Here is a 22,668-nt window from a genome sequence, read left to right on the forward strand (position 1 = left end):
CTCCATGGATGTGTGATAATGTAGTAAAAACTGACTCATTGATTCATGAAGCGTAAACTCTCTCAAGCAACAACCTCTCCAACTGATCTGAGGAGGGTTTTCACTTCAAATGCTGTAAACAAACCCGAAGAGGAACAACCTAATCTACTGTGTGTGCTGTCACCTCGGAGCTGAGGAGGAAATTCAATAACTTACTGTAAGCCACTCAAAAACAAACCAAAAAAATCACTGACACTGAATAGTTTTGATCACATGTGTAAATCTCAAAATCCTGAACCAGCTTCTCCTGAGACTAAATACCATAACCATCGCCCGTAAAGTGTTTTGTAGGGCTGACCTCCAAAAGTCGACGATTCGACGATTCGATTCGGAGGGGTCTGATTCGACTATGAACCTCGTAGTCGAATCTAACCAAGACCCTACCATTCTGACTATATGGGGGTGCCCACGGCTGCTGAGCATAAATTGTTACATAGAATGTCTTTTTTCGTTATAAAAATACTATTTTGATACAAAATCTGCCTACTTTCTGTTAATAAAGAGTTCAAAATGATGTGTGCGTTTAAACGGTAGTCTTAGCTTCTTACTACATATTAATAAATCACCCACTGCAGTTGCACAATTAAATGAGCGGAGGTTTTTTTTTTTTTTTTCAAATGAGCGGAGGTGAGCAGTAGGACCGTCAAAGAAGTCACTGCAGAACACTCACGGAGTGGCAAAAAGACGAGGGGCAGAGCCGCCAAAGTTTAAAATCAAGGAAGTCTGACAGTAACTTTGTCAGCATTTATCATGCATGACCTGACAGAACAGCAAAACATTGTGAGGATACATCTGACTTTGACCGAGTTACATTCAAGAACCTGCTTTCAGTCACGGAAAATAAATTAACTCCAGCGGTGATTTTTTTTTTTTTTCGATGGATCAGCTGTGTTTACCGTTTCAAGTGTCAATAGTTGTGATGGTTAGACAGATGAATTAGTCTCTAACACATCCTAAAGTTTGACATGTCAGAGTTTTTCAGAAGAGGAACTTGTTTTTTTCCGACTTCCGAGTTGTAATGAACGCACCATCAGTGTCGGGAGTCACAGCTGTAATCTCGTCCCTCTGCAGCCTGTCTGTCTCTCTGCCGGTGCCGCGGTCACACTGTGTGTGTTACAGGATTGATTAACGTAATGTACGGATTGTCGAGTCCTTCTGACCTCCGTTTGTTTTGATACTACATGTTTTACCCGGTTTCTCTGTGTCCACGACCACCGCTATCCTTCACCACGTTGAGGGATGAGGGATGACTCACAGTCCAGGCAAAAGGAGCGTTGTCCAGGGCAACGTAACATAAACGCATACCCTGGCTCACAATGGCTACTAAAAATCATCCAAAGTGTGGAAAATAAATAAAGGTATTTGTTTTACACCTACCATATTTTTGGGGTGTTTTAGCTCTTTTGTTTGAAACGGAAAAAGTCGCAAATTTGCTGCTATCTAAAAAAAAAAAAAAAAAAAAAGGTTCGACGATCAGTCGACTATGGCAAAATCTGACGAATCAGATTCGACTATGAAAATCCTTAGTCGAAAACAGCCCTAGTGTTTTGTACTCGTAACCACGCCCACTGTGATGTCACACTGTACTGACACGCCCCCGGAGTACACCTCTACCTCACAGTACGTAGGCTGAATGGGACAAGGCAAAATTGAGCATATATGCACATATATGATGATATGAACATCCTTTAGTATTGTTGCAGCTTCTAAAAATCAAATAATTGAAAACAATTAGAAATGTTCTAAGTGATCAAAACCAACCCATGAGGAGTAATTAATATTTTGTTTTAAAGCACTATGTCTAATTGATTTGAGAGCCACTGCCCAAATTACTGGTAATCACATTATAATTAAAAACTAACAGAACAAGTTCAAGTATTTCTTTATGTGGACTGAGATTCATCAGTACATTTATATGTGATTATTATATTAGTCTTGTTTTAAAATACAACCATCATGAGAAAAAAAAATAATTTGCACTATGTGGCACTGTTAGGCTGGTTTATTTATTTATATATTTAAAGTTTTGAGCACTTTTTTTTTTTTTTTTTTACAAAGCGCTGCATCAATGTAGGATAACAAAATGCTATATCCACTCCAAGTTGCTTGAAATCTCTGTTTACTGTTGCAAAGCCACAGCTCCACTTGTACAGATCTCAGATAATAGAGCCCAAACCAAAGGGGAGACAACCTTTCCTTGCTTTTGCTCTCTTGTTTGCAGCTATTGTCCTGTTTGTAAGAAAATCAAGTTACAGTCTCTTAGATACATCCATCATCTCACCTTTTCTGGCTCGTGTTGGAAGCGTGAGGCGAGTCTGCGGGGATCTTGAAGGATTCTTTTGGTCTTCTGCTTACAGCGTCTTGAAGAGACATCAAGAGGAGCTCCATTGATTTTTCTCTTTTGGCTTCTCCTAAAAATGTCTGTACAGAGAGCTAGCAGGGGGTCCTCCCCGTAGGTGCTGTTTCAATAGTGCCACTCAAAATGGAGCGGGTCAAAACAGATTGCTTCAGTGGAGGGAGGAGAGGAACCAGCCCCAAAAGTTTGGATCAACTTTCTCTGACTCTTTCTTGAGCCGCACAACTTTGTCTGTGTCTTTTTCCTTTTTTTTCCCCCCACAAAGGCCTTGGCAGCGTTTTCCTGGCTCTGACTTAGAAGTGTGAATTAAAGGAAATTTCACTGTCACTGTTCCCTGTTTTCAGACTTTTAATCTGTTGATGATATCACCCGCACAGTTTGTGACATAACTGACCAATTATAATCGCTATAATCCATTAAGGATATACTGTAGCAGCATTTGAATAGACAACATGCAGGATATTACAACAAAAACAGGCCTCTGTTAGATAAACTACATCCCATGCCTGGGGATATGTGCACTACAAGTACATGCAGACTCTTTGCTGCGTGACAACAAAATATGTTGTAACCACTGTGAAAGAATATTCAAGGGGTGGGGCTTCATTTCTGTCGTTCAAGCTGCAATTCCACCTTCGACCATGGTGTGGGTTTCAGTGGCAGAGTGGCAGATAACAAATAAACAAGTACACCCTAGCAATTTTGACCCATCCATAGTCATTTTAAAAAGATTTTGAATAAAGATGTTTATGAACAAAATAGTTTGCTTATTAAAAAAAAAAAAAGCGAAATAGGCCACATAGGCCATAGGCCACTTTTCTTCTGTTAGGATGAAATTCAGTATTTAGTTATAATTGAAAGTGTGATGTATTGTGAAATTCTTCAAACAGGAAGCTGTTGCTCTTAAATTCTAGTTACAGTTCATCCTTGGTTTCATTCATTTGAAAGCTACTGCATAGACTTCATGTTATTCAAATATAGTGAGTCCAAACAGAGAGGCCTTGTCGTGTTTCTGTCTTGATGTCACAACAGGTTGATGACCACTGATCTAAAGTACAGTGGCATGCAAATGTTTTAATATGAACAGTTCAGCAAGTGGAAGATGAAATGATCTCCAAAAGGCATGAAGTTACAGATGACCTTTACATTTTAAACAATATAATATTTCTTTCATTTTCATCTTTTACATTTTCATAATGACAGAAAAAGGAAAGGGTTTGGTCACCCTGCATAGTTAGTAGCTAGTAGCCCCCCCCTTTGGAAACTATCACAGTGTGTAAATAGTAAATCTTGTCTGATACCTTGGTCAAAGTTATCTGAGCGCTCCAGTCTCCTGGGTTTCTCATTCTCTTGCAGGCTGCAGCTTTGTTTCCCTTTGTCACTCTAACCCTGTGGAAAACTAAAATAATACACTGATGTTGATATAGTTAAAATATAGTAAAAGAGTGTTTCATGTTTAACTTCCTTCCTCTTGCTGAACTGAAATGTTGACCAAGGGTGGCCAGACTTTTGCATTCCAATGTATATTTATTAATTCTATGTTATTTAAAAGGAATTCTCTGTAGGAGCAAAATCCAGCGCTGCATGTGGGTTTTTACTATAAATACACCTGATATAAGTTCACGCTTAAGTACTATCAGTCCTACCAGACTGAGATGGTGTTAATATACTTGAAGTGTCTCCGTCAGTCACACCACACTAGCATATGTAGCATCGACTGTATCACCTTAACACCAAGAACTCAAATGTGGCTGTACTTTCTGCCCAAGGTCGCAGAGAGAGAGAGAGAGAGTCTGGGTGAGAGATTGGTTGAGAGAGAGGGAGAGAGAGAGATGTGAAGGCAGGGAGAGAGAAAACAACTTGGTTGCCGGGGTGTCGGCAGCATCCTGTAGGTTAGTTGGGAGCTGTGATTACTCACAATGTGTGTTTAATTAATTAGCCTGTGTGGAGACGGCGTGCTGTTCATCAGGGCTTCTGTCGATAGCTCTTCATCCCAGGCTCAGGCCCGCTGCACACGGCTCCTCATCACACAAACACACTGTACGGTGAGGACGCACAAGGTGTCGCCGCTCTACTGGAGAAAGCTGAGAGGGTTGATGAGGGAGAGGGGCTCCTGGATGTAAAAGCATTGTTTGCATTTCAGTAATCTTAAAGTTAAACAGAGAATAGCTCAATGTAGAGCTGCAACAGGAACTTCTGTGCACCTATCAAGAAAAATGGACACTGACTCCAGGAGGAGCAGTCCTCAGGTCTACCAGGCCAAATGTCTAGGCTTTAACCCGGTAAAGCCTGGACCATGAAATAATTGTCAGAAAATTAAAAACAATTTGAAATTGGACCCCCCAAAAAAATTGCATATCATATTTGCATAGAAAATTACCTTACAGTACATACCTGCTGTATCTATTTTGATACACACATGTTCAACACGGTTCTACTATAAAATAAGTTATGAAATATTAAGTAGTTTTACTTTGCATCAATGCCGTACTATTCCTATTGAAGTTTCAGTAACAATTTTTAAGTTTTTCTTACCTTAACTTTTTCAAAATTGGCAGAAATATCCATGAGAAAACACATTTGAGTCACTGACCGACAGCGGCCATATTATTATGTCCCAAGTGAAGGCCTGCTGGTGCATAAATAACTGCACCCTGGTGGATTATCTGATCATTGCATGCATCTGATTGTATACATTAGGTTTTTCAGGGGAAAAAAATCACAGTGAGGATGTAGAGGTCTCAAAAACTCATGTATTTTCATGTACCAAATTTGATACAAATGGCGACATAAGGTTAAATCATTAAGATACCTTCAGTCTCATCATAGGCTGTAGATACTGGTGTATATATAAAGTATATATTTTTTGGCTTTTATGCCTTTATTTGATAGCCATAGTAGAGATAGACAGGAAAGGGGGAGGCAGAGAGAGGGGGAACGACATGCAGGAAAGGTCTGCCCGACGCAGGACCCGAACAGGGGACGCCTGCGTTGAGGACTGCAGCCTCTACATGGGGCAGCCGCCTTAACCACTGCGCCACGCACCGCCCCCATACTGGTGTATATTTAGTAGGGCTGAAAGGATATATCGTTTCACAATACTGTATCAATATTCAAAAGCACTGTATTAATTTTTAACATGTAAACATTCAAGGTGGTGGTTCATTTTTTTGTTGCATTTAAAACTCTGACACCCCGTTTACACCTGGCATTAACATGCGTCTCCAGTGTCCACATTGAGATCTGATCATATATTTGCGCGGGTAAATTCAAAAAGAAAATAAATAGAAGTATTTCTGCCCCCATAGTTGTATTGTGGATAAAGGGCACATTACTGTGTACACTTGTGTTCAATGTGGTAACAATGCGTTCCCGAACACCTTCGGAGGTGGTTTGGCCGATCGGATCACAATCCGTCCTCAGTGTGTCTTGGGTGTCATTCAGCGGGGGAGTTGTGGGGGAGTTGTGGGTTTAACAAGTGAATAGAACGAATCTCCTTGTTGTTTACAACTACTTCCTGGTAGAAAACCAGCATGAGAACAGTAGTGACGGACGAGAGTTTTGCTATAGCCTATATATCTCATTTTTCATGTCACTATATCACCGTTTAGTCTAATCTAGAGGTCTTCACGGGTCCAATTTGACGGACCCGAACCCAAATGGACCCGGAGCCGACTGGCCCCGAGCTATTATTGTAAATATGAGTTCCGAACCCGAACCGAACCCTTAAAAACCTGTGGACCCGGGTGATTGACAGCTGTGACCGCCAATCACCGGGTCCTCTCGGGTGCCGTAGGACCCGGCCTTTCACAATAAGAGACCCGAGCCCCGAGACAAACTCTACCGGTTCCAACCCGGCCCCGGCGTCACTTCTTGTGAATGGACCCAAGACCCGAGCCGGGTCGGGTCGGAACCTCGGGTTTTCAGGTCGTTGGACTTTTCCGAAGACCTCTAGTCTAATCTGATGTTAAAATGCCCGTAGTAGGATCACAAAACAGACTCCCCCAAACCAGTGGGTGGTGTCACGGTGCTACGTCCATGCTTTATACAGTCTATGATGTCATTCAGCCACTGATGACTCTGCTCCAATGGAACGGCTGATCACATCTCCAGCGTTAGCACAGTCAAAAAAGGAAGAAAAAAAATCACAATATATCATCTTGCTTATTGTATCACAATATATCACAATATAACTTATTGTTGCTCCTGTGTCGTGATACGTATCGTATCACCAGGTTCTTACCAATACACACCCCTGATATTTACTATAATATCTGAACAAACTTAACCTGACTTACAGATGTGATGTTTGTCTTCCAGGACGCCTCCATCGCACATCGTTTCCACGTCATGAGGGAGAAGCATCCTGAGAAGTTTAACAGCAGGTACGTTTATACTGGCTTGATTTTTTTGTCAGTATGGAAATGATGAGAGGTTCCAACGTGGTCCACCGTCAGCCACCACTCACAGTACCACAACAAGAACCCCCCCCAGCCCAACACCAGCCCACAGACCACCACTGAAATGATGCTTTGTCATGAATTTTTTACTTTGTATTTCATAAGGGCCCAATTTAGTTTGGCACTTATCAGTTTAATAATGTACTGACAGTCTCACGTCTTGGGCTTCAGGAAGGTGTCCGTTTTTGAGACGTGTTTGTCCTGAGGATTTAATCATGCTAATGCTCCCCATTTTTTATTTTTATACCAATGATGGTGATTGAAAAAGTCTAAAATGTAGAAACAGCCATGAAGAAATCAACTTCATTACAACAGACTGGTGTAAACACTACAGGTGAAGGGTTATAGATCCTGATTTTTCTAGGAAATTATGGTTTTGCAGAGGTCTCCACCAGCTGAGAGAGACTTTATGAACTTCATATAAAACTTTCTGCAGCGATAGAAGTAGATGGAAGTCAGAAGCTGATGCAAACAGGTCCACACTTTGAACAGGTCTGAAGGTGGTGTTGGAACAAACTGTGTTACCACACCCTGTGATTCACTGGTAGTACACTGCTGCCCTGCACGACTGTGATACACTGATTGTAAGAGACCGCTTCAAAATGATCAGTTCCTCTGGTTTTACTATTCATAGCTATGTGTTTGAGTAAAATGAACACTTTTGTTTCGTTCTATAACCTACTGACAAAATTTCTCCCAAATTGGAAATAAAAATATTGTCATTAGAGCATTTATTTGCAGAAAATGGCAACAGGTCAAATTCTGGTGTTTTCACACCTTGTATAATGCAAAGAAAACAAGTTCATATTCATTTTAGAACAACACAACACTACTTTTTAAACTAAGGACGTTTTTTTGTTATTTATAATATTTCTTCCTCATTAAATATGGTTTGGTTCAGGTGATCAGCTCAGTAGAGTGAGGTGCTTGTGTTGGAGTTCAATAGACACTGGAATCGATGGCTGCCAGACATGTAGAGAAGCTGATTTATTAAAAACATTTTGGAGCGGTCTCTTTATTTTTTCCAGAGCTATAAGCACAGAGAGAGAGAGAGAGAGAGAGAGAGAGACGTTGACTTGCAGCGTCAGTTGCAGCGTCATGGCTGTGTGTCTTTATCAATGTGAACGGGGAGAGGAGAGGATTAAACACAAAAAAGGACATGTCGTGTTAAACTTTTGGGTTATAATAACCTCATTGGTGTTGTTTATTGATAAGTAGAAGCGGGTTGAGACACCTAATGAGATTTAGTATTTAGCGTACAACATGATGGTAACTGGTTGTGCGTCTCCCCCGACCGATTCTGAAGCGGCGGTAATAATTAAGCTGCTGTGTTAATGTACATTGTAGAAACCCTGGTATTTGTAGGAACGATAGAAACTTTTTTTTTTTTTGAGAATCTTCAGCTGGTATCAGCAGCCTTTACAAGTATCAGATACAGTACTTTGAAATAAGGCCGGTATCGGCCCGATCTCGATACCTGGTACCGGTACTCGCCTATCCCTAATGAAAAGCTCCAGTTGTTTATTTGTTCCAGGGTTGAATATCAGAGACACTGAGACTTAGAATTATGTGAATTTAAAGAGCTGGATAAATGGGGGTGTATTAAACGTTTGACTGGTGTGTGTGTGTGCTCTGTAGTTCAGTGATGGTGATTACCTGGAGGAGATGCGTTCACCTTTTGGCGAAGAACAAATGTGGCATCTATGTTTCCATCAATATTTAACGTCTCCAATACGTCTCCACTAGCGCCGGCGAGTAATTGCGAGCCTAATTGAATTTGCTTGGCTAGTTTGACATGGTGGATCAGTCAGACTGATGACACGCGGCCTCCTAATAATCCCATTTGTACTCATTATCATATTTTACCCTGTGCTTTAGTACAACATTTAGCCAACTCTCCTCCTGCTGCTGCTGCTGCTGCTGCTGCTGCACACGCAGGCGGAAGTGAAGGGGAGTAGACAGTGTTTAGAGTAAACAGCGCGGTTGCGTAATGGTTGCTGTTGGTTACGAGGGATGTGCCACCGTGGTGGAGAGACCGCAGGGTTAGGGTTGATTCCCCCGATTCAACAAAGGGAGCGTCGGGCAGCCACGGTCCTGCTGCTGCTCCAACATGGCCGCCACATCTCCCTCATCAATTCTCCGTTTAAACAGTTTGTTTTGGTTTCGTCCTCTGTCCACATGCAGGACACATGCACCAACATCTCTGTTGTTTTACCCCCATTTTAAGCCTTTGTGAAAAATGATTGAGATATTTTAAGAAAATTATTCTGTCTGTTATTTGAATCCAATTAATAATTCAGGAGGGGGAATGGGTTTAGGATCTCTCTATTACACACTATCCTTGCCAATTCAATAATGCATGATTATAGTTTTTCAAGGTAGCATAGATTTTGTTGGATTTGTCCAAAGGGCCTGTGTCCATTGGACGTATATTGCAGCTTATCAGCGAGTCATTTTCCTGCAGCCGGAAGCTGTTTCTCAGGAACTTCAGTGACAGTGGAGGAGAAGAGCGGCTCGTCTCGGCGGGGGAAATATTTTATTTCGCTCGTAACAAGTCGGCAATAAGTTTGAATGAGGAGAATGTGGAGCGACTCCAACATGTCTTATGAGTTTTTAACAAGGTTCAGAAATCATGAAACTCACTTAGCGCAGAAATGAATGTGTAGCATTCAAGTGTTTCCACTGTGGCCTAGAAGCACTGATGAAAAATATATCAAAATATTCATTACAACAACACTGATAAAAACAAAGATACCAATTTGAAAATCTTGTTCTGAAACCAGATTAGTTTATTAGCTGATTCCCTTATAATTTAAGTTAAATGAACATTATCACAAAAAGTGGGGTGATCCCACGATTGAATGATTTTTTATTTTTTTTTTACCTCAAATACGACAACTTCTCATGTGATATTACACAGTAAAATGACACTGTCATATTACACCACACCATTTTTTAATTAACAGCTTTTTACAGTTACCAAGCAACTTCTTCCAGAGGTGAAATGTAACTAATTACTGCCGTACCTGATACCTATCACCTGTCATACGTACCTGTCACATATTTTATTACCACAAATAGAGATGTTCCATTTTTCAGCATTTGAAATACGCACTGTTAGTGGATCAGTGGATTAGTGTCACAGTGGATTTGATGAGTTGATGTTTTTATATTCTAATGCATGGAAGGAACTGGAAGTGGACAGTGAAAGTTACACACCTACACATAGGCAAGGCAAGGCAAGGCTTTATTTATATAGCGCATTTCATACCAAGGCAACTCAATGTGCTTTACATATAGACAAAACATTAAAAAAAGAAGCATAAAACATTTTTAAAAAAGCATAAAACAGAATAAAAACAAACACTAAAAACAGAGTTAAAAGCAAGAGCAAATAAAAGTAAAATAAAAGAAAATAGATAAAGTTTAAAGTTCTTAAAAAGAGCTCAGCTATAAGCATGTGAAAAGAGAAATGTTTTATACATACACACATACACACTTTTAATGTCAATATTTCAAATATATGTTGGTTTTTTAATAAAATTGATCATTACATTTTTAAAATTTGGATTATTAAACTCTCTTTCACTCTCTATTACACATCCAGCTCTCCAACACTGTTGATCTGCATTATACAGTTATTTTAATATCAATACAATGAGACAAAAAATAAGAAAAGGCCGTTCAGAGAAAAAAAAAGAAAAAAAATGGAAGAAAGAAATTAAAGAATGTGTTGGATCTTAGCATATTTTTATTTTATTTATTTTGATGTATCTTTATTTTTCCAAATATTTTTACACCCTGTCCTGCCTTTGAACAGAATTCAAGGTCAAAATAAATAGATAAATTAACAAATAGAAAATGTCAAACACTAAGTGATTAGACTTGATCCTGACAGCTGTAATGGCTCTTTTACGTCTCATATGTAGCAAATCTATACGTTCTGTCATAGTTTGACCTTAAAGCAGCTGAATATTTAATCAGCTTTAATTACCAAGCAAACAGCATCATGTAGCTTTTCTTCATAATGAAATGAGAGGATATTGTTGATGAAATGCAGGGGTCATACGTCCCCCCTCTCCACCCCCCCTCTCTCCCCCCTCCCCTCATCTCTGCCTTGTTCTATCCATCTTCTGTATTTGCACCTTGGGGTGATTACCAGGGTGAAGGTGTGAAGATTTGACACTCGGCAGATAGATTCATTTACTGCCACTGCCGGACCTGGAGGTGATAATGAGGTCGAGGATTAAAAGCAGACAATCAGTCGGCCCGTGACGAGGGCTGCGCCACCTCCTCCCCCATCGCCACTCCTCCTCCACTGCCTTGTTAAAATATACTATCCCCCACCCCCCTCTTTTTTTTGCTGATCTCTCATGTAATTACACACTAATCTCTGATTCAGAAGGAAAGAAACAAGGAAAGACGAGTAGAGGAAGAGAAAGAGAGGGTTTTTAAGATTATGAACTTTGTGCAGTTAAACTGATTCGCCCTTTTATACTGCTTTTATTTTATAATATAAAACACACAATGTTCACATGGTCCTTCCTTGAACCCTTTTTCTTAACAGTCAAGTCAAGCATTTTGCTTTCCTATTGGTTCATCTGTCTCTCAGTTTGAGGGATATTTGAATGGATTTTAAAGAAATTGTAAAGCAGGTGATCACTTGTGCAGAAAATATCATTCACCGTTTCATGTGTAACTCCTACAGTACATGAACTATAGGATGATTTTATAAGATCAATCAGCCCAGATCACATTGTACTCGGAACAGAACTGGCCACAGTGCCTATGGATGTGTTTCTGACAACTGATTCTGTTTTAGCTCCAGCTACAAGTTGGTAAAACACTCCTTATCCTCGTCCTAATCCTTAATCAAATATTTGTTTTCACATATTTTGTGTATTCAGATATTTATTTGTATTCAGATTTTAAACCTTGCCAATTATTACACGCTGGACCTTTAAAGTGAGAACTACAGACTTGGTTGAGAAGGAGGAGGGATCAGCCTCAGCCATCAGCTGCTGTTACACTGTGTCCTGTGCCTTGTATCATTGCAACTTCAAGTTCACTTTCATCAGCTTAACCAAAAGCTCATTGTTCAAGCAGAACATCAGTCAGTGTTGGCTCCTTACTCACCACCAGTCAGGTCAGGGTTAATGAAACTCAGAATGTTTCTACAGGTCTACAAAGACAACTTGACTTTGTTCTCAAAGACGTTGCATATCTCATCCAAAAGGCCTCTTCAGCCCTGATCTGACTGGTGGCTTTAACCTGAATAACTCACAGTCCTCACAGATAGACCACACCTGTTGGAGGATGTGGTCTTTGAAGGCGTGGCCCCTTTGTAGCCGCTGTGACTGCAGAGGCCAAACTGAAATGAAACCGCCTGGTCTGTGGAGGAGTTCCTGTCAGTCAGTGAATTTGCATAGCTATGCTCATAGCTGAAGTCTCATTAGTGTGGATGCTGAAAGCATGCTATAGTCCAGTAGTAAGGTGACTGCTTGCCAGCCCCAAGGTCGCTGGTTCAAATCCTGCCATCTTTCACCACCACACTTGATTCAACTTGTAAAATTTTCACAACACTTTCAACTATTCAGCTCTTATTGGACAGTCTAAAACTCTTTATGTTTCAGGTTCTCTGTGGTTGAGAGGTTGGCTTGCTGGGTTGCCTATCATGAGGTCCAGGGTTTGATTCCTGCCTCATTTGTATTTTTTGCATGTCATTCCTGTACTTCCTCTCTTTGTCAATTTCTTCTCCTAATTTAGCATGGCTTCAGCAATGGCTTTCAGCATGCACGCATTTTCCTTATGGAAATGCTTTTTCTAGCTGGAATTTCGTCCTTGTCCCAGTTTACATGCAACAGGGAAAATCCAATAGTTGACAGAAACATGTCTGCCACCTCAACATAGGTGGCGTTGTGCGTCGTCTCAGTGGGTTGATATGAACCCCTCTCCAGCTGAGCCATTACGTCACTTAGTGAACAACTGGATAAATGAGTCAGGCAGCAAACAGGTATTTTGAACAGCGAGAACATGGAGAATCTGACAGCTTTGTTCATACTGAACGCCGTACTTACAGTACAGATGAGAAGCACACTATCCCTTGTGGTTATGGTGATTTTGCAAGGCAGACGAGAACGGCGTATGCTATTGGATGGTTACAACTAGGGCTGACCCAAAAAATTCGAAGCTTCGTTCGTTGCCATGGTAAACGATCATGAAGTCCGTGATCGATTTTTTTTATTTTTTTTGTCCTTTTGTACTTTTTGACACCGGTTCTCATCGGCAATTGTTACATTAAAATGAGTAGGCTACTTGGCATCCTGGAAACCTGCCTGATTTTGGAGATATGCTGTGTTTGTTTGTGATTACTTTTATTATTTCTGCTACGATCACGCACCCCCCCGGCAGTCGAAGCTTCGATTTTGATCGATTTTATGTCCGCGAAGCTTCGATTATCAAAATATGACAATCGGGACAGCCCTAGTTACAACAACAGTCCTTCTTCCATGCTACAGTTTGTGCCGTCACTACTGAAATTGGTTTCTAATTGCATTATCTGGGCGTTTTAGTCGGATCTGGAGAAGTCCAGTCTCAGTCGGACTAGTGCCATGCAAACATACTGAGTGTTGGCTTTCATTGCCACTGTGCAATGAATCTTGGGATAGGTTGGGCCAGGAAAAAAGGTCATATAGGGAGCATTCATAGTGGGACAGGTTAGTTGAGCAGCTGGGACAGTGCATGTGTGGTGAAAGCCCTACACCTGATCCAACGTTGATAATCGTTGCATCATACTTGTCTGGGAATTGGTCACTAATCACAATTAAAATCGCCAATTTTTACATTAATACTTGAGTTGAGTTGAGATTACTTTATTTATCCCAGGGCAATTCTGTTTCTACAGTTGACCATTGCACCTCATTCATTTACACGAGCATACATACAAGTGAGGAGGAAAGTGCGAGACAGTGCAAATTAAGATCAGGTAAGATAAAAAGTGCAATAAGTAGGACAATACTGTAAATACATAAATAGGGCAATATTCATAAAAAAACACATTGTCAACAACAGTACTTGTACTACGGTAACTACAGCTTCAAGCCAGCTCAGCATTCAACAAATTAATGGCAGAAGGCACAAAAGACCTAGAATATGGTATGGTAGTATGGTATTTTTCTATTCATATTAAGTTGTATCTTTTTGTTTCACACAGTACGAGTGAAATTAAAACAAATCTTTATTCACCATATAATAATTAGCTCAAAAAGACTGGTTCAAGATCTGTACTGAACCTCATTGTTAATCACACAGCTCTTTCCTCTCCACACACATCACACGACGTCACATCTGTGAGAGGAAACATCTGATTTGGGACCTTTCGTCTGCGGCGTGAAAGCCGCTGTGGCTTCACCTGCAATGTTTGTTTATTCTGCGGCATCAATCACGGCGCCTTGATGTTCCCATGATATTTGCTCTGCATACCCACATCTATTTTTGGTCCTGAGACATCTAACACCATCAGCGCACTCCTCCAGAGCCGCTGTGCCCCCGTGCGCCCACAGGCTCTCGCTGTGCTGTGTAACCATCCTGAGTTAACCTTTCCTGAAGGCACAGGGAAGCCCAGGCATGGAGCACTCTTTAGCATAATGAGTATGTTCATCAAAGCCCTGCCATGTGCTGGATGGGGCCGCCGGATTCACCAACACACGCACCCATCAACACACCCATCATAATGTGTGCGTTCGCCTGCACATGTGTGTGTGTGTGTGTTTCCCGCCGAGCTGGGAACGGGGCCACAGGTGATGGCGCTCTAAATTACACATGCACACACACTCATTTACACACACACACACACACACACACACACACACACACACACACACACGTAAGTATGGCGGACCTCTCTAGCGGCCGCCCTCAGACCTCATTTGAGGATGAAATCGTTTATGTGACCGAAGTGTCATTTATAATTAATGACCACTTGTGTGTAATTTAGAGGGATCTCACCTGTGGCCCTGTCCCCTGCTCAGTGGGAACACACACACACACACACACAAACACACATAATCTCAAGTGAACATAAGAATCTGCACGTTCGGTAGAAGGGCTGCACAGTATGAAAAAAAATTCATGTCAATTATTTAATGATGATAATTCCACAAATTTACTTTGATTAATGATAAAATTAAGATCAATTATTTTTATTCAAAGACATTATATTCAGTGATTATATACTTCATTTTTCCCTGCCAGATTTGAGCTGTAAATTACAGTACCTGGCCCGTGTAGCCCATCATTATTTAAAGTCATAGTATGCGACTTTTACACTTCGTTATATATTTTGTTGTTTAGTTTATGTGAACTCACTTTATTCCAAATGTGTTCAGCAATTCCCAAACCAAGAGGAATATGTAATTTTCCTGAAGGTAATGATCTGTTTAAAGCCCCAGTATGTAACTTATTTGGCTTTTATTTTGGCTGACGAGGTTCAGCATCACATCAGGTTCATAAAGCTCTTCCTTTGGCTCTGTGCTAAAACAAGGGATGGCTTCATCACTTGTGTCATAATCAGATATGTTTATGTGAACTATCCGAGCAGTAAACTCAGTGAAACAGCTGATGGAAACGCGCACAGCCGTGTAGACGGCAGCGTGCAGTGATACGGAGGGAGAGAAAATAGCGCCAAGCGATTGCGAGGTCAGATTTTTTCGTGGACAACGGTTTTGTGATGCAAATGTATCACTCTTTTGAACGCATATTGTTTTGAGAAGAAAAACGCTTTATTTTCGTGACCCCAGCCAACTAGTCGGACTACATTCGTCAGCACCGAAACCAGGCCGGAACTCCACTCACGGGACGCAGTGTCACAGCAGGTAACCGGTGATGGGGATGCCATTTGGGTGATATCAAAAGACCCGAACTATCCCTTTAAGGTACCAGGGATCAGAGATACCTGGTACCTAGCATCCGTAATCACTCATTACTCTCTGTAGTCCACTATATACTGGGTTTGCCATTTTGTGGGGCTGTCTGAATGTATAGTGAGAATTATTCCCTCTATAGTGGACTTATAGTAGGATCACTCAATCATGAATAGTAAGTGTCCAACCAGTGGTCACTAGCCAAGCAATTGTGCTTGTGCTGAAAGACTGAGGAAATTACCTGAATGTTTATCACTGTGTAATCCTGTACATAGAGCTCCTTGGATAGTACGGAGGCAGAAGTGAATGAGTGATTAAGGTCAAAATACATGCTTCCTACAGGTTAGAGAACCTTTTCTGTCGTGGTCACAACAAGTAAACGTATTTAGCTCGGGTTCACGCAACTTCTTTGTTCCTGTCATAATTACCACAGCCACTAGGGTGCTTAACAATAAAATGTACCTATGGGTTGTAATGGCTGCTGCTACAGACAACCTCTGAGGTGACTGACAGCTCTCACAAGGTTAATGAAGTAAGATGAATCACACTCTCACTGCAGAAAGTCAAATCTAACCAACTTCTCCCTGCTGAAGTGTTGCTGGAGGTGTCAGACCTCAGATAAGCACATTGCACGAACACCTCTCAGGCCTTGTAAACAATATGAATTCATTAATTAGCAGTATTGCTTTGTTAAGTTCACATCAGGTGTTAAACAATTCCCTCAATTAGGGGTTCAAGTCGATGTATCATGGTGGTAAAGTATAACACAAATGTTTCAGTTTAAAGGTAGAGTCTGAAGGTTTGTTCTTTGTAGTTTGTGACATTGAAACTGGGCCCCTCTTCTCTAGCAGCCTTCTGCCCCTGACAGCAGCAGCAGCAGTTGTCAGGACAGCAAAGAAAAGGAAATACAGTCTGAGTGAAGTGCTGGAGCGGTGGGCCGATACCCGGCCGTCACCAACAACAGGAACCTCGAGAATTATGTTGCAACAAGTAGGAGGGTCGTTGTGTTGAGCTGGAAGGTGGGTGCTAGTGGTGGATGCTAGCCGCCACCGCTAGCGGCAGTTAGCATCAAGCTAGCGGGTGCTATCGGTGGCTGATAGGATCCACTGCATACGCTTGCTAGCATCCGTGACAGCTAGCAGGCCTAGCGGCACTACTCTGCTGCAGAAAACTTCATCTGAGCCCTGTCATTGGCTGGAGAGAAGACACAACTCTCCACCCAGATGCACAACAAAATAAAACTGCGGACACAGTCACCACCACACAGGACTGAAAGCCCGTAGGTGATGATTAAGCCGGATTTCATTTGTTTAAGTAGTGTTTATATTTGAGCAAAAATCTCCAGACTCTACCTTTAAGATCACTGTACTTTTTAATTGTTCAGAATATGATTTCAGCCACTAACCAACACTGGCCTGTAAAAGAAACTGGAAAAAGGTCAAGAAAAGGTGTGTGTGTGCGCGCACATGCGTACTGTATACTCACAAAAAGTTACCTGTGTGTGTGGGAGAGGAGTGTGTGCCGCATGTGTGTGGTTGTGTTTGACAGAGACTTCATATACATGTATGGGAGATAGGAGTCAGAAATAACTGCAGAGATATCAGATTAATGAATTGGAGCTGTGGTTCTGGCCACAGGTGATGCACCCCAGGCTAAAGAGAATAGATTTAGACATCAATCAAACATACATTGCTTCAGCATATAGAATCCATTTAAACTTAAAAATGTAGACAAGTCTTGTGTGTTGATTTGCTGTTTCACATTTTAATTCATCACTGTTGAATGATCATGATCATTTTTTGGGAGAAATGTTGAACCATGTCTTGAACCATTCTTAGTCTGGCCCCTCACCTGAGGACAAGTTGCCATGGGAGACCCTGCAGGAGCACGTTGCTCCAGACAACACAGGCCTCAGGTTCACAGGGACACGCAAACCTCTCCACCACGATAAGGTGATGGTTCCTGGAGAGGTAAAAAAATATATAGTTTAAATAAAAATGAAAATAAAAATAAAAATGTTTTATGTAAAAAAAATATAGTAAAAATATAATCTAGTATAAAAATAATAATAATATGGGGGTGATCAGATGGTGAAGGGTGGGGCGGGTTAAGGAGGGCTTGGGTCTTGGGGGTGATCTGATGGAGGGTGGGGGTTAGAGGGGGGAGGGGGCATTCGGGGGGAGGAGCTTCTTATTATTCTACTCCTCCATTCTCTTCCTCCTCTCTCTCTCTTCCCTTTCTTTTTTTTCTTTCTCTTTTCTTTCTCTCTTCTCCCTCTTTTCATTCTGTTCTCTTTCCTCCCTTTCTCTTTTCTCTTGTTCTTTTCTTTCTCTCTTCTCCCTCTTTTCATGCTGTTCTCTCTCCTCCCTTTCTTTCTTCTCTTGTTCTTTTCTTTCTCTCTTTTCCCTCTTCTCATTTTTCTTTCTCTCTTCCCTCTCTTCCTTTTCTTTCTTCTCCTGCTGTTTCTGCTCCTTTTTGAGCCTCTTTTCCTCCTCCTTCTTTATCTTTGCTTTCTCCTTATCGGTTGTGGAGGCCAGTTCCTGCAGCCTGGTGTTTTCGGTGGCCAGGCGCTGCAGGTCCTCCTCCATCCTTCTGGCCTTTAGCAACCAGTGTCTCTCTCTGCTGAGCCAACTCTCCTCCATGTCAGTCCTCTTGTTGTGCAGCTCCTCTTTCTGGTTCTTCTCCTGTTGCAGACTTTCCTGCAGGGCGTTGACCCTCGCCTGGCAGTCAGCCTCACATTGTTGGAGCTTGATGTTGGTATTATTGAGTTTGAGGGCGCACTGCACGTTGTTCTTTATCAGTGTCATCATTTTGTTTGTAGCAGTGGTCATCTTCTGGTCTTTCTCCGTCATGATTAGGTCAACCTTCACCTTACAGCTCCTCTGCACAGCGTGGAGTTCAGCGGCTGCCTTCTTTTCATTACTGGCCGTCATCTGGTGAAGAGCCATGACTGTTGCCTCACATTTCTGGAGTTTGGTGTTGAGGTCCAGGAGTTTAAATGTGCTCTCCGTGTTCTTTTTCACCAGGGCCATGTTTTCAGTGGTAGCCCTGGTGATCTCCTCTTCCTTCTCTTTCATGATGAGGTCAATCTTTTCATCACAGCTCCTCTGCAGAGCCTGGAGCTCAGAGGCTGCCTTCTCTTCCTGAGTGGCCGTCATCTGGTGAAGGCCGTTGAATTCTGTCTCACATTTCTGGAGTTTGATGTTGAGGTCCTGGTTTTCCATTTTTGCCATGGTGATCTCCTCTTCCTTCTCTTTGATGATGAGGTCAATCTTGTCGTCATAGCTCTTCTGCAGAGCTCGGAGTTGGGAGGCTGCCTTCTCCTCCTTTACACTCATTTGGTTTTGCCATGTGGCGTTTAACTGGCCGAGTGACTGGGCGAAGGAGTCCTCATTGTCTTTAATCCTTTTGTCCTTTTCAATCACTTGGTGGTTGAGCCAGTTGTTGTTTGAACGGCAGGCATTGAGGTCTGCCATGCAGCATTGGAGCTCATTCATCTTTGCCTGGACAAATTGCTCCATTTCTCTTTGCCTGCCGTTGTACCAAGCCTCTCTGGCTTTGGCTGACTCAGATTCCTTTCCAAGGTTTTCAAGGCCGTTCCTGGTCCAAGCAAGAGTTGAAGCCAAAGACTTCATATCGTCTTGCAGGGTTTTCCTTTCCTGCTCCCAGCTGTTCTCTCTGCTGAGTAGCTGCTGCTTCAGAGCAGCGTTTTCCTCAGCCAGCTGTTTATTCTCCATCTTGGAGTTGAGCAGGGCTGTCTGGAGGTCATGCAGCGTTTGAGGAGTGTACTCCTGCTGCTGGTCGTCACCAAGCACTGCTTGTCTTGGTGACCTGTTGTCACGTTCTGCCATCTTTACTGAACACAGAAACTGTAGCACAGTTGAAGATATAGCAGAAGTTTTAGGATATTGATTAATTACTTTAATTAATTACGTGTAATTTTTAATTACACGTAATTTGTTGTAATTAAACAATTGCAATCGATCAGTAACTACACAGAAAATGTCAGACTTTGTCTCTGTCTTCACTGTGTGCATCCACTGAGAGATATGTCTCTGTTGGTAGGCTACTGTACCTTATGAGAGATCAAAGGAACTAATTCATTTGTGATGTCATAGAGAATTTCAAAAGGAATCAGTAAAAAAAAAAAGAATGAATTATGTGTGATGTGAGATTGTCATGTGTGACATCAGAATGTGATGATATCATTGGAACCCAGTGATGGCTGCATCATGTGACTTCACATTTACTCTTATTTTGAAATTACAGATTAAAGCTCTTATTTTGAAATTTTTTGTCTGAAGTTAGAGACAATTTTCGGTTTTTGAAATAAATCATTTGAAAATTAAAAACCTCCAAGAGATCTACAAATCATTATTTTGTCTAGTGTCATAGAAATAATAATAATAATAAACATATTTGTGATGCACACAGAAATCCAAATACATACTGTATTTGGAGGTTGTTACATTGATATATAAATGGTCAAACCTGCATTTACAAAGTGCTTTTAATTTGTAAACTTCCCTGCATTTGAGTTTTAAGAAAAACCTTGAGGATACGTCTTAGTTTGACCGAATAAGATTCAAGAACCTGTTTTCAATGACGGAGAGTAAATTCACTTGAGCGGTCGACCGGCTGTGTTTATCGTTTCAGGTGTATGTTGATAGTGCAGTTAAATCTGATGGCTGATTGAATAAATTAATTTTATTATTTAATGGTTTACGATTGGTCACGTGTTTCCTCCTTGAGGCGCAGAAATTTGCCCATAGACTCTGGTTATAACTTGTACATGCGCAGAAGTTTCTCTTCAGTACAAGAGATGGTGCGTTTCAGGTGTATTTGGAAGTTGGAATTTGGAAAATCTAGCATTTACAAATATAAACGTTGTATTTTGGTTTCATTTTTTTAATCATCCATTTTTCTGCCTTCCGTGTTGGTTTTTCAACTGGAAAGCGCTCAACTCCGACTTCAGACCTCCAATGTAAATGAAACGCACCGTTACATATCGTGATATATTAGTGGGTTCTCTTGTTAATATATCATGGTATGTTTGATGTTTGATGGCTCATGCCTGCGTTATCTCTTCACCTGACGTTCTCAGTAAAGCTGCGGCTCCTCAGGGATGGGTTAAATGCAGAGAAAGAATTTCACTGTACTAGCTGTATATGTGACAAATAAAGTACCTTTACCTTTACCTTAATATTGACTCCAAGAGTGTTATTTACATACCAACACCAACACCCACCATAGTGGCAGTGTAGCCCATCTCAGCAGCAGCAGATGTCCAAGAAACGCCACACACTGGGCCCAGGTGATCTTCAGAGTGTACAGAGGCGAGATGTTAATGGTACTGTATTGTGCAGAAACGCCTTAGAATGGCTAGAATGGCCCTATATAATATAATAGTCAGGTTTTATTTTGAAGTTTACTGTATACTGTAGGCCCCCCTGGAGAAATCTACACCAGCCGCACTGCTTGTATGTGTAACATTTATTTAGTTTGCAGAAACCACAAGGTTGGTGAAGGTCTAGCATCAGTTAACTCGGTCCATCAAGTTAAAATGTTAAATATTTAACAAATCCAGTTTGCCCTTTCACTTTTACCACCGTCAGTAGTTTAGTTTTTGTATTTGTTTGCAAAGATGTTGGAACGTGTAGGATATTCTATCTTGGCATCAGTTCTTCAGAGTCATTGCAGTGAAACAGAGAGAAATACATTTTTCAAACTGCTGGCTGCATCTCTGAAGGCAAGGCAGCGCAGCTCAGGTCATTTCTCAAGCTGCCAGTTGGAGTCGGAGCGCTCCAGGCGGTGTCATGTTAAACAAAACACTGCATTGATGCAATGCACAAAGAGTTGGTTATGTCAATGCGATATTTATCACCTCTGATCAAGAAGAAATTAGTGTGAAAATAAGGTCGTAGATCATCGTGGGTTAGATTAAGTGTCAGAGGGGAATAAAAATCAATGAGCGCTGTGCCTGGCGTTCAGTGTGGCCAGTGGAAAGTGCATCTAAAGGTGCTGTGGCCCCGGGACAGCGACGCTACACTGAAGCTTATCGCCTCTGACATCCTTTAATATGGTGACCAGGCAGCGAGGGCTTGATGAACATGGGTGTGTTGTTCAGATTCAGGCTGTTTGAGCCACATTTGTCTTTCTAAGCTGGTGTTGTTTTTTTTAAAAGCTCTCGGCCACACAATTTGTTTTTGTCCTCTTCTTTCAGTTTTGTTTTGCGATTTGCTTGTGCAAATAAACGACACCTCTGCGGCTCTTGAAACCTGAGCCGCTGTTTTTCTTTGGGCCTGCCAGCTGTGACTTCTACAGCTGATTGTACACGCACACCGCTAAAGTTATTATTGCAGTACGCTTTGCATTGATACACTGCAGGTAAGATCACAGCACAGGCCTTGTGGCTACTCTGAGAATTAGAGACCTGCTACAAACAGGACGCTGCTGTTTTTTTTCCCTTTAAAAACACAGGAAACATAATAAATGAAGTTCTGAGATGTCCTGGGAGGATACGGGAGCTTAAAGTCAGCCAACAGTTTAAGGAAATGAACACTTTATGTTCACTTTTATTGCACTTACCATAAAGTCAGGTCATCCTAATCTAAGTATCATCTTACTGAAATGGACTCACTATTAATCCTGGGGCAGGCTGGCCACTGTTGAAGAAGCTGCTCACTGCCAGTCTGTCAGATGAGTCCAGTGTTTAGCATCAGTCGACAGATAACAAACGACAATCCAATCCGACCGATGAGATGCTCCTAATTACCTAATGAACAGGGACATGAGGTGATTTGTTGCCATGGTGCGCTTGTTAGGTTAAGTGGTGGGAATCGACAGGACGGTCAGACGTTGTCTCTTTACTGTATCTGTTCTCAGAGCTGCT

The 22,668-nt window shown here is 41.5% G+C and overlaps 2 protein-coding genes across 3 annotated transcripts in view; one reads left to right on the top strand and one right to left on the bottom strand.

Annotated features, from left to right (window-relative positions):
• The window catches only part of dgkb (diacylglycerol kinase, beta), a 102,069-nt gene that overhangs the window by 56,823 nt on the left and 22,578 nt on the right, over positions 1–22,668 (top strand). For both annotated transcript variants that reach the window (XM_085803503.1, XM_085803504.1), the window contains one exon: positions 6,716–6,780. In XM_085803503.1, coding sequence (XP_085659629.1) covers positions 6,716–6,780 — 65 coding nt within the window. The remainder of the gene's footprint in view (positions 1–6,715; positions 6,781–22,668) is intronic.
• On the bottom strand, positions 17,975–19,627 carry LOC146971528 (uncharacterized). Its single transcript, XM_085801861.1, has one exon. The coding sequence runs from the start codon at positions 19,625–19,627 to the stop codon at positions 17,975–17,977; it is 1,653 nt and encodes a 550-aa protein (XP_085657987.1).

The sequence above is a fragment of the Trachurus japonicus genome, chromosome 16, assembly GCF_045865225.1.
Source record: "Trachurus japonicus isolate A0001 chromosome 16, Traja_1.0".
Lineage (NCBI taxonomy): Eukaryota > Metazoa > Chordata > Actinopteri > Carangiformes > Carangidae > Trachurus > Trachurus japonicus.

What these genes read in the sequence shown, in the direction of transcription:
- LOC146971528 (XM_085801861.1), bottom strand. Translation starts at nt 19,627, where the DNA reads ATGGCAGAACGTGACAACAGGTCACCAAGACAAGCAGTGCTTGGTGAC.